Genomic DNA, 13,347 nt, shown 5'->3' with positions numbered 1-13,347 from the left:
TAGATCTCTAACATGGGAGATTCTGGGAGAGAAAGAAATTCCCCCTTTTCTGTTTGTGTTTCAAATACTTACACCATTCAGCAAATGCCGAAGGATAAATTGGACTTCATACCTAATCATGAAAACCCCAAATAAGAATGCTCAGGGGTTCCACTGAACTTAAGCTAAGTATCAAGTAGCGAAATGATGCTGGAATAAGAGCAAAAGCCAATATGTGTGTGCTTCAGATAGTCTTCAATACAAATATTATAGGACGGAAGGTTTAAAACACTGATTTTTTAAAAATGAGTTTCAGAGGAAAAAGAGTATACATAAAAAAAAAAAAAAAAAGTAAGCGTATGTGATCAGGAAAGTCCTGATTCATTAAGTACTAGTTAAGAAGCTGATTACATCAGTCTGACAGGACACAGATACTGGAGCTTGGTGAAGGCTCCCCGGCAGGTACCTGGGTATTTTGGCCTCATTGCCCTTAATTTGCCACTCCGTCGTCTACGTTTTCGCACCTCCAGAGACAGGAGCTTCCTCTCATAGAGAGCAGCGTGCAGCTTGGCCCTTGAATTCATGCTCTCTACCTTCAGTTCTGGGGCTCCATCAATCGCCATTCTGTGAGGGAAAAACACGGCAGCTAGAACTTTCAGGAAGTTCTTTTATTCCAAGACTAAGCTTGACAGAACTCTGTCATGATGTCAGACCAGGCATGGTTACTCTAGTGAGTTCTGAAGTGTCTGGCCGATAAATGGGAATACTGGAATCTACATTAAAATTTCACTAATGGCCTATCTGAATTTGTTAAATGTTGTGAACAAAAATACGTCTGAAGACAATGGTTAAGCGTTTTTAATCTATCCAACAATACGGGCTGACTATTCAGTGCAGAGACCATAAAGTGCTACCAACACCCAAGCCTAGAATGACTTGAGATATTGGCGACACTTCAGTTCTTAAGCTGAGGGACGGCCAGAGGTGCACTTATTATTTATTCATTATAACTCAGAATGATACAGACATTCTTTTGAAGTAGGCAGTATTTAATGAATACAGATTCAGCAGCTGCTGAGGAAAGGAAGAGGTGATAATCTGTGATGAGCACAGCACAGACCTGAATGAGACTCACAGGCAGAGAGCGTCCTTGAGAAAAGTCACTATGACCTCGGGACGCATCAAGTCTCAAGCACTCCAACAGGAGGGACGTCTCCCTCGGAGCACACCGAGTTACGGGAGGAGCTGGGGAGAGGTGGCAGGGACTCCCCAGGTGTTGAGCACAGGTCAGGAGTTAGGGTGAGAGGCATGGACAAGGGAAGGCAGCAGATGGAGGACAACGCCAAATTCAATCAGGTCATGGATGGGGAGAGAGCTGGCCACAGCTACACTCATAAAATTAGGGAAGTGACAGGCATCATCAGCCCTCCAGACAAGGACCGGGCAGAGTATAGGACAGGCAGAGAAATCCAAGTCACCAAAGAGAGACAGGGTTCTTGGGTCACCAAGTCAGAAAAGATGTATCCACATTAGTGTTGGAAAGCAGGCAGCCAATGCTGGGCACCCAGAACTCAAGATCTAACTGGTTGACTCTGAACTCTCTCTCTCGTGACCTCTTTAGAACAGGGCTCCCCAATCTCAGGGATCTAATGCCTGATGATCTGGGGTGGGGCCGACATAGTAACAATAGAAAGTGCATAATAAATGCAATGCACCAGAATCATCAACAAACAATCCCCTCTATCCCACCTACGGAAAAATCATCTTCCCCAAAACCCGTCCCTGGTACCAAAAGGTTGAGGACCACTTTGAGGTCATAATTCATCGTCATTCCCCTAGGAGTTTTCAGTCCCTGAGTATGATGGAAAGGCTGTGTCTTCTGGTCTATTTAAGACTTCTAGGGATTTCTGGTTGGATGGTCTGGACATAAATATTTTGAAGGCCTCCTCTCTAGAGCAGGAAATTGAGCTAAGAACTGGTAATGTCCTGACACTGGGGACAGAAACGGGAAGCAAATTAATAAACTTTTAAAAATTGTTCAACCCCAGTTTATCATAATCTCAACAACTGAATGTTAGCCCACCCCCCCTTCACACAGTTGTGAAAATGGTTTTAGATAATTAAATAATAAAGAAAATAAAACAAATCTGATGTTTAAAATAACAACTATAAGCTTCTAAGGAACCCTGAACAGACATACAAATCACCACTATTACAAGGCATGGCGGTAGGGAGGTAGGGGGAAGAAACAGAACTGTATGTACAGTTCTCTGAGGGCAAGGCCCATGCCTGTCTTTTCTCACTGGTCAGTGACACTTCTGAGACTGCTCAGCATACACCCAATATACTATAAATACTTCTGATTTAATAAACAACTGAACTCCTTATAAATAAATTGTAATAGCTTTTATCCATATCTATTTCCTTTTATCTTTCTAACATTTTATGAAATATTTAAACAGAATTATACAGTGAACATCCATATACCCACTGGGCAGTTTCTACAATGAATATTTTACTATATTTATTTCATCACATATATATTTAATCTTCTCTTTTTCTATCCAAATATCAATCCACTTAATTTTTTAAGTATTTCAAAGTTGCACAAAGACATCAGTGCACTTCATTCCTAAACACTTAAATGATGAAATTATTGGGATCTAGAGGTCAGTATTTGCTTTATAGGGCTTTGAACTTTTTTCCCTTCTCTTTTCTGTAACCTAAAAATAATATACAGCAAAATATCCAAATATTAAATGTCCATATGTCCATTTGATGAGACCCAGAGCTATGTAACCCAAATTCTAACATTCTACCCCCTCAGAAAGTCCTCACATCCCTTCCTAGGTAAACCCCGCCCTCATACTCCTCAAGGAAACTGTTCTGAATTTTTTCATCACATTTTGGATTTACCTGTCCTAGAACTGCATAAAAATAGAATCATACAGTATGAACTCATTTATTAGCATATTTTTGAGATGGATAAAAACTATGGCTTGCCTAATAATTTTCTTAAAAGTGTTTTTAATAAACAAAATTTTTAATATTGAGGAAATTTAACTTACCATTTTTTTCCTTTTTGCTTACTGCTTTCTGTGTCATATCTAAAAGCTTCTGCCAAGCCCAAAGTCACAAAGATATTTTCACTCACAAAGTTTTATAGCAATATTTTTTATGTATATGTCTATTAATCACCTATAATTTTTGTGGGCTCTAAATAGAGGTTGAGGTTCAGTTTTTAAAATACAATATTCAGTTTCAGCCCCATCTGTTAAAAAGTTTCCAAGTTTCCTTTCCCCACTGGATTACTTTAGGCTTCTTGTTTAAAGTCATAAGGGCCCATTTCTGGGCTTTTTATTCTGTTTCACTGATAAATTTGTAAGTTTTCATTACTACAGCATAATATTCCTTTAAGTCAGGTACTTTAGGTCTTTTTTCAAGATTACTTTGGATATTCTAGCTCCTCTGCATTTTTATATACACTGAAAAAAAACAGCTGGTCAATTTCTACCAAAAAAATTACTACAATATTCTTTAGATCATTTTGTGGAGGATGAATACTTACAATATTACGTTTTCTAAACCAAGAACATGACATATCACTGCACTTACTTTGATCTTCTTTAGTCTCTTTAAGTAACATTCAGGAGCTTTTAATATATAGATATTAAGCATAGTTGCAAAATTTATCCCTAAGATTTTGACCTTATATTCCAAGACCTTGCTAAGCACACTTGTAAGTTCTTATAGTCATTCTGTATATGCCTTAGAATTTTCTACTGACCCGATCATGTCATCTAAGAGGAAAGATTTTAACCTCGTTTCTAACCTGTATACCTCTTATTTCTTTTTCTATCCCTCGTTTTACTGTACTGTTTAGGAACTCTACCGTAAAGGAAATACAAGTGGTGAGAGCAGACATCTTGCCTAATTACTAATCATAAGGATAAAGCCATCAATATTTCAGTTTGACATTAGAAACAGGGTTTTCATAGAAGGCCATTGTCAGATTGAAGTTCTCTTCTATGCCTGATTTACTAAGAATTTTTCTCATAACATGTATTTAATTTTATCGATTCAACATATGTGGGTTGTTTGGGGTCTTTTTGCAGCTAATAAAATGATCATTGGGGTTTTTTTCCCCTTTATTTAATTTATAGTAAATTAAATTCACTAATTCTCAAACCTTAAACCAACTGTGCCTTACTGGGGAAAATCTCACTTTAGTCACTGTATTATCCTTTTCATATACTGATCAACTCTATTTACTATTATTCTTTTAAGAAATTTTGTGTCTATGTTCATATAGATATTAGCCTATAATTTTTTAAAATGTTTTCGTCAAGTTTTCATGCCTTACTCTTCTGGTATCATAAAATGAATTGGGAAGTATCCTTGCCTATTTTTTCGGAAAGAATTTCTTTAAGATTGGTATCTGTTCTTCCTCAAATATTGACACAATTCACCAGTGAAATGAATTGCAGTGTGCTGTATAGGAAAGTTTTTTTTTTTTTTAATAAATTCAATATTCTGATTAAGCATAGGGCTATTCAAAATTTCTATTTCAGCTTGTGTCAGTTTTACTGAGAGTTCTCTCCCCCCAGGGAATTCAGACATTTCATTCAGGCTGTCAAAGTAGTGAAATAAGGTTGCTAACAATATTCCCATAATATCCTTTTTATGCCTGTAGGATCTACAGTGATAGCCCCACTTTACTATCTGACATTGGTAATCAGCGTTTTCTCTTTTTTCTAGGTAAATCTACTTAAGAGTTTATCAATTCTGCTATTGGATTTTTATTAATTTTCTTTATTGTTTGTCTTGTATTTAATTGATCTTCCCTTTATCATTTCCTTTCTTCAACTTACTTTTGATCACTCTTGTTTTCTTAGTTTCATAAAATTGACCATTAGATCAGTGATCTAGTCCTCTGTTTCCTAGTATAAGTATTAAAGTTATAAATCACATGCCCCCCTCACACACACACACACAAGCAAACAGTACTTTAGCTACATCTCACACATTTTAATGTTCTATTTTTATGATCATTTTAAATCCTCCTCATGAGTTCTTCCTTGACCCATGGATTAGTTAGAAATGTGTTTAATTCCAAAATATTTGGATATTTTCTATTGTTATTGATTTCTAATTTCACTGCAGTCAAAGAACATACTCTTAAAATTTTACTTTTTTTAAATGAATTGACTTGTTTCATGCTTCAGCATAAGGTTTTCATTTGCTACCTTTTATTTGCTTATATACTACCAGAAAACCAGTACTGATAGCACATAAAATGTCCTAAAGAAAGAACAAAACCTGCCAAGGTTTAAATAAATATTCTTGTTGTTGAAGTTTTTTCCCCTAATTTCCAAACTGACAGTAGTATATCTATGAAATGTATTCCTTGACTAATAACTGGAGAAAATGTATAAGCTAAGCATGACTTTCATTTAAAAACAAACTATAAAAGTTTATTTTTCTCAGTTTTCCCTAAATTAAATGGCAATCATATTTTCCTCCTTTAAAGAAAAATCAGATTTATGCTTCAAAAGATTTGGAAGAGAAAACCAAATTTATCTTAAATTCTTAAATGCAAAAGAAAAAGCTAAATATACGAGTTTCTTTCTTTTTATCATTGTGCTTTTTGAAGAGAAACAGCACAAAGGGGATGTTTGTAATCTCTCAAACCAGAGGGTTATGTATTTAGGGTTAAAGTTCTTATTCTGGCTGCAGTTTTCAGTTGGGCAAAGCCATCCCAGTCATTCTTCTAAGACCTTCCCCTCTTCTGCCAAAATTAAGAGCCACAGATATTTTGCACACTTCTATTTCCAAGGCAAACAGGAAGTAGTTCTGCTCAGTCCTATATGGTACAAAGTCCCATACCTGTATGCCCCAGGTATGTCAAGGCCAAAACATAACCTTTTCTTTGAATTTAGACTGAGATTGATCTTGAAATCTCACTAAGACTTTGGGCTCTCTCACATAGCCAAACATACCTACTATTATTGAAATGACATATTTATAGTTAAAAAATATAAATCCCAAACTTAGTTTGTAAACAGTTTGCTGCGGAACAGTGCTTCAATACTGAAAATGGTTATGTAAAGTATCATGCTTAGTCTGTGCATGGCCACGTATTATGCACAGGGGAAGAATTTCTCAACTTTTAAAAATCAGTTACCGTGTTCTTCCTGTCAATAAGCTTCTTCTTGGGTTTCCCCTACAGGAGTAGAAAGGACAAGTGGGTTAGAGCACTACACAGATACTCTCTCCTGAATTCACACACACATACACACACTCCTGAGATTTACACTAACGGAGCTTCAACATGGAATTATGCCAGGGAAGGCATCTTGGGGTAGAAGCAGAGAGATGAATTGAGAGCATGCTCAGAAAAGAACAGAGTACCATAACCTTTAGGGAATATCAATAAAAAAAAAAACAAAAGATAGAGGACAAATGAATTCTAGAGAAAAATTCTAACAATTACTTGCATTTGTACATATAGCCACAAATCTAATCACACTTACTGTTCACAATAACAATATGAGCCCTGTTTATAAACATGAGCAGGATAAGACCATTTGGTGACAAGCTCAATGTCAGAGCTTTAAACAGTTTAAATCTGAACCCACAACTTTGGTCTCAGACTTCAGACTCTTTCTACTACTGAACTATATTAGGGAAAGAAGTCCATCTCAGTTCTCATGGGGGTTCAGAAAAGATGCTCATGATAAATAGATTTTCCACAATTTAAAAAAAGTCTCTTTAAAAAAGAGATATTCCTCATTGTTTCTAAACTAGAGTTGGGCTCTAACCACAGGAAGTACCATTCACATTTAAACTGGCTTCTGTTTTTCATTCAATTTCCTTTCACTTGACACACTCAAAAAAAAATTTCCCCAGCTTTACTTGTACTCATTTGGGAATGTGTGTATTTAGTTTGGTACAATTTTATCACTGTGTAGGTTCATGTATCCACAGACAAGATACCAAACAACCCCATCACCACTGGATCCCGTATGTTGCCCTTTTATAAGCACACACTTTTTACCTAACTTCTGGCTTCATCTGTTCTCCATTCTAAAATTTTATCATTTCAAAATGGTTATATAAATGCAATCATACAACATGTAACCTATGGTACTGATCTTTTAAAAAAGAGACAGATGCAATCAATATCAAGATATTCTATCTATAGAAAAAAATCAACTCAAAATCTGTCTCCACCAAAACATTTTATCTTTTCCTCCCCATGTCTTCTATCTGTGCCCGTGTTCTAATACTGTCAACTTATTATCAGAAAGTCTCAAAATTATTTTAACTTTTTAAAATCAGATAATGGTTTTTCTCTGTAATTTGCAATCATGAATTCACATGACAGTCACCGGGGTGGCTTTTTAATAAATACAAGACTTCAGTTTGGGATTGGCTAGGGCACAAATGGGCTTCCCCCGTGGCTCAGAAGTAAAGAATTCATCTGCAATGCCGGAGCTGCAGGAGACACAGGTTCAATTCCTGGGTCAGGAAGATCTCCTGGAGAAGGGCATGGCAACCCATTCCAGTATTCTTGCCTGGAGAATCCCAGGGACAGAGGAGCCTGGTGGGCTACAGTCCAGGGGGGTTGCAAAGAGTCGGACACAACTGAAATGGCCTAGCACACACATGTGGCACAAATATAATGTTACTAAAATACAGCCAAAGTTAAAACTACTGTCGTGCCATGAGACAGCAGGTAAGACACTGTTTGCCAGGGCAGGATGGGTGAGTGGAGCATGAAGCGGGAGGGCAGGGAAGGCAGACAAAATGAACCAATTATGAAATGAAATAATTAGGGAATTAGTTTGAATGTAGTTCTGACAATAATATAATAGGATTTGCAAGAGATAAAACATGAATTCAGATTGAAGAGAACGGATTTAATGGAAGATGTAAGGCTTGCAACAAACATTTTCATTTTTTTAGGCAAGTTTGTGTGTGTGCCTGCTTCGTGATAGGTTTTGATACTGTCAAAGAGGAATATAACCAAGTATCTACTCTTAAAAGCCAACTTGAAAGTAGATAAGAGTAGTTAGTACTAACTGACAATCATAATACAATATGTACAACATGGCGATCTAAATCCAATGGAGGGATAAGAAAGGCTGGGAGAACCTCCTTCTAGCCTGGGTAAGAGGATGAATGACATCGCTAGAAAAAGAATTCAGGGTAAAGTGAAGCCAGTCCACGGGAATGTATGGGAATTCCAATGGAATGTAAGGATAAGGAGGCATGAAAGAACAGTAGATATGGTCTAATTGGCCATGGGTTGGTACTGAAAAGCAGAGATTAGGCTAAAAAGGGAGGAAGAGCAAATCATAAGGTCCTCTCTTTGCTAAACAGATATTCATGTTTTTTGAATCAAAGTTTTTAGAATGCTTTATAAGCAGGAGTTGCTACTAGAGCCTAAAGAAAGAAGTCAAGGAGGATATCAATTGGATGGAAAAAAAAAAATTAATCCTCTAACAGAAATTTAGCATCATACACATGTAGGGGATCATCTGCAGTAGTGTAAGTGTGATTTTGTTACCAAAAGAAATAACACATTTTTTTCGTGTTACTTTAGGGGGTCTCAAAATATTGCCGACATTTACCACGCTTTTTAAATTATGGTGGTTATAAGACCCACTGTTAGGCCTACTACGATTAACACATTACTGAATGTGTTAATAAAAAAAGCACATATATTATTATATGTCAAATGTCTTCATTGTTATGCTCTCCCCGGAAAGAATCTTCCTGATTTTGGTGGTGACTTCCAGACTGCCTATTCTACCTTTCTTCACCCTCACAAGAAGCTCAATTACAGAGCAATCAAGCCTCAAGCATAGACTCCACGTCAGTTCACAAACAGACTGACACAAGCTTTAAGGAAACTCAGGCAGATTACCAATCCTAAACAAACAGTCCACTACTTATAAATATGACTGGACAGTCAGAAATCACCCGATGTTTCAGAAAATGTAAGAGCATAAACTAGAAAGAATGAGATAAACAAGGAGAAATAATCCAGAAGAATTCAAAATAGTGCAAAAAACAGAACTTTCAATAATTATGCTAGAGAGATTAAAAAAACATACTTATAATACTGTGATTTATGGTGAGCAATATATATACTTACTTGGTTTTCATCCCTGTTTCTGGCACAGAGGTCCTAAAACCCTTAAAATGTCTAAGTGATGAGTGGTAAAGGCATCGTTTGTCATGCTAATGAGGTGACTTTTAGAAAGTCCTTGGATCACTTCAGGATGGGGGCTGGCCACCAGAGGAATCAACCCTGTGATGAGAGGGTTGAAGCTTTCAGTCTCATCCCCCTGACTTTCTGGGAGGGGAGAGGGGCTAGAGATAGAGTTCAGTTACCAACAGTCGATGATTTAACCAATCACACTTATGCCATGTGGCCCCCATAAAAACCCTGCAGTATGGGGTTCAGAGAGCTTCCAAGTTGCTGAGCTTGTGCAGAAGTGGGGAGAATGGTGCACCTGGAGAGGGCCCTAAGTGTCTTTCCCATCTGGCTGTTCATGAGTTATATATACCCTTTTATAATAAACTGGTGATCCGATGAGTTGAATATTCTTCTCAATATCCCTCCTACAGAAGGGGTCATGGAAATCTCTTATATGCAGCCAGTAGGTCAAAAATAAAGGTAACAACCCGGGCTGTGATTAGCATCTAAAGTAAGGTGTGGGGATTGCGGTGGGGGCGGGGGGGCGGGGGGGCGGGTGCGGAGGGCGGTGTAGAATCTTGTAGGACAGGACCATTAAACTGGAATCTGACGCTGATCCCCAGGTAGATAGTGTCAGAACTGAACTGAATTCTCGACAACAGCAGGTTGCAATTGCTTGGTGCTGTACGGGAAACTCCCTACCTCCTTCCTCCACATTGGAACTCATACCACAGCCAATTTAATATTACATCCATAAACTAGGAAAACCAGTCAGAAAGCAAAAACAGTTGTTGGATGTTAAAATCACACCTGCCAAAATAAAAAGAAGTAAATCAAACAATCCTCTTCAGTGCTGGTACTGAGTAACAAGATAGGTAAGGCTAAAGATCAATTTAGAATTTTTAGAAGACAAAGTTCAAAAAATCTTAAAGAATTTAAAGCTAAGAGACAATGAGATCAAAAGTATGAGAAAAAAGTAAAGAAATATGGAGGATATAGCACAAGATCCAAATTTCATCTAACAGAAGGTCCCAGGAAAGAGAATACGGGGAACGTTTCCCACAGTTTAAAAGACTTAAACCTTCAGACTGAAAGGACTCATCCACGGCAAAAGCAAAATACTTTTCAGTTAACACACCAGAACAAATCTTACTATAGTGTCTGAACCGGAACAATAAAGAAGGCTTGTAAAAATTTCCAGGGAGGAGGTAGCAGGTAGGGAACTGGGACCAGGTTATATATAAAGAACTGAGTTTCTACATAGTCCAAGTAAATCTCAAGATCTCTTTCACTGGAAGCTACACAGTGTAATTACTTAATCAATGGTAATAACCACAAATTTACAGAGAGAAACTGGAAATCCTATAAGTTTCTGATGATGGATAATGAAATCACAAGAAGTGGCTGAAATCAGGATATCTCTTTTTAAGAATCCCACATAAAAAGCACACATACCTTGAAAATAATACAGACTTCTTTAAATACCTAAGGTTCCTTGTTGGTCAATTAGTGAACTGTACTGCAATGCAGTTATGTCTCAGGGGCAACAGAAGTATGTGGGACTAAGGAGTCCCTGACTGCTGTGCTATTTGAATTTTGGCGTCTGTTTTCCATCATTTCTGCCCTATTTTCCCTTGTATTGAGGTTATCAGTTGTCATTTCTTACAACTCTCACTGTATTTATTTTGTGAATTACCTCTCCTGTAGCTTTTCTAATCTGATCCTTTTAGTCTCGTCTAGTCTAGAAAGATAATCATGTCTGCGATAAGTGTGTCTAAAGCAAAAAGGTACTGAGAAAGAGCTTTCCTTTAAGGAGGAAAAATTTTAGGATATGTGTTAATTTCTTACGGTTTAATCGGTAACGTCTAGAAATATTACAAAGTGCTGAGAGTTAATGAGTTCTAAAAAAAAATGAGGTTTTATGTTGTGTTTTCCATAAAGCTCTTTCTATCAAATATTCCTGAAGACTTTCATAAAAGCTCTTTGCTTCGTTTGCATTTACTTTCTGTTAATTTTGTGATCTAGTCTTACTAAATTTAAAAGATTAGCAAATCTCCACCTGTCTTGAAAGAGACGTGTTGCCAGCATATAGTTCATGGAGGTCTTGTGTTCAAGGTAGGACCTAAAAGACAAAGAAGGGAACTGGTTATTTCTTAAAGCTTAGCTGAAGAGGAAAAATATAGAAATAAAACACAAATCAAGCACAAAAGTGACAGGTTTTCTAAAAATATATATATAGTCTCTAACGTGACAAAGGAGGAGATACTTGCTCAAATTAAAATGATAAAAAAAAACTAGAATAGCAGAAAATACAATAAAAGAAAAGAATATAGATGACTTAATAATAAGAAAATAAAAAGGAAGAAAAGGCAGGATTTCTTGGATTAATAAAAGCTTGTATACTAGATTCAGAAAATAAAACTGGAAAACAAAAATGAAACCACCACCAAAAATCACAGATAGCTAGAAAAGAGGTCAAATGAAACTGGGAACAGAAGATGCATAAAGGGCATGAAAATACAGATAGATTGTTTCAATCATCTTATTTCTCCAGAGGCTTCAATGGCTCCGTGATGCCAACTGCAAGAAGCATATACTTTCTCTTTCAAGATTTCAAAAGCTGGGTCACCTATACCATCCGTTAATTCACCCTTTCTCCTCACAGTTCCCCAGCAGGGGTCCTAAAGTCCAGACAAGTCTCCTACAGTCCTCTCATACCACACCTCCCACTGACACTTTTGCCTCTATCTGGACACCTTCTCCTCACACCCTCTTTACTTATCCATAATCCACCCTTCAAGAAGCAGCTCAAGTCCACTGTCCTGCACGAAGCCTTCCCTGAGAGGACTGCTGCAAGTCCACAGAGGTTCCCTCGTTCTGGCCTTCCTCCTTCGCCTTCACTGCACGCCAGAGGGACCTGTCAAACGCTGTCTCGTAGAATAAACGTTCTCTTTTTGGAAAGCAGCATGATGCAGCAGGGAAAAGCAGGATCTGGAGTCAAAACACCTGAATCAAGTCCCACTGTGTGATCGTGGACAAGTCACGTTACTTTACTGAGCCTTATTTTCCTTATCATTAAAATGGGAATAACAATGATGTGTATAAGTGAGCGAGTGTTAGTCACTCAGTCGTGTCTGAATCTTTAAGACCCCACGGACTGTAGCCCGCCAGGCTCTTCTGTCCATAGTGTTCTCCAGGCAAGAGTACTGGAGTGGGTTGCCATTTCCTTCTCCAGGGGATCTTCCTGACCCAGGGATTGAACCTGGGTCTCCTGCATTGCAGGCAGATTCTTTACCACCTGAGCCACCAGGAAGATGTGTATAAAGTACATTATAATTACAAGGAGCAATACAAATATGAGCTATTTCTATTACATGTATAAATAAATTCTTTCTAATCATACTGCTAACTCTCAAAGGACAGAGATCCCAACTAACACGTGTTTCACACTCAAAGCACCAAGCTAGATACTTGTTGATATTCAATAAACATACAGTAATAAAAAAGGAATATTTGTTAGCAGATAAGTGCATCTTTTCCATGCTACATGAAGGTAACTCAATTAGTTTAAAATTCTTGGTGCTCTCTTTCACTTTTCTCAGGAAACAGTTGAGCATTACCTTCTTTTTTTAGCATTATCTTTTAAAGTTAAACATTCACTTATCTTATTGCTCTAGATACATTCCATTCCTAGATATATACTCAGGAAACACACATTATAATATTTAGAGCACAGCTGTCTTTAACAGCAAAAAGACCAGGAAGCTGTCAAATACCATCAAAAAGAGAATGGGAAATTTAATGGCAATATAAAGTCATAGAAGAATATAACAAAGCACTGAAAGAGAATGAATGAATTCAAAAGCTACATGTAACAAAATAAACCTTAATAATATAATATTGAATGAAAAAAGGAAGAATACATAAAGCATGCCATTTTTTAAAAGAAAAGTTCAAAAGCAATACAAACTAAGCAATAGGATTCTGTTTCTACATATGAGATGATAACTGCTATAAGAGTTGCTCTTTCACCATAAGCAGCTAGAAAAGTGCATAAAACATATGAAACAACTGTTTGCACAGATGAAACAATAGGCAGTGTAGGACTGTGACACCTGAAAGGGGAAATAAATGAAGGGCGACCCCTGATTGTTCCACCT

General features: G+C 37.2%; 1 protein-coding gene across 50 annotated transcripts in view; it reads right to left on the bottom strand.

Moving 5' to 3' along the window:
- The window catches only part of TTLL5 (tubulin tyrosine ligase like 5), a 311,118-nt gene that overhangs the window by 211,276 nt on the left and 86,495 nt on the right, over nucleotides 1–13,347 (bottom strand). For 30 of the 50 annotated variants that reach the window (XM_060418371.1, XM_060418372.1, XM_060418389.1 and 27 more), the window contains 2 exons: nucleotides 11,247–11,309; nucleotides 446–603 (listed from right to left, as the gene is read on the bottom strand). In XM_060418371.1, coding sequence (XP_060274354.1) covers nucleotides 446–603; nucleotides 11,247–11,309 — 221 coding nt within the window. Of the gene's footprint in view, nucleotides 1–445; nucleotides 604–6,163; nucleotides 6,203–11,246; nucleotides 11,310–13,347 lie in introns of all 50 variants that reach the window. The other 20 variants (XM_027972048.3, XM_060418366.1, XM_060418388.1 and 17 more) reach the window with 1 other exon arrangement.

This window comes from Ovis aries, chromosome 7 (genome assembly GCF_016772045.2).
Source record: "Ovis aries strain OAR_USU_Benz2616 breed Rambouillet chromosome 7, ARS-UI_Ramb_v3.0, whole genome shotgun sequence".
Taxonomy (NCBI): Eukaryota; Metazoa; Chordata; class Mammalia; order Artiodactyla; family Bovidae; genus Ovis; species Ovis aries.
The sequence above is the reverse complement of the archived record's forward strand: the minus strand, read 5'-3'. Positions and strand labels throughout refer to the sequence as shown.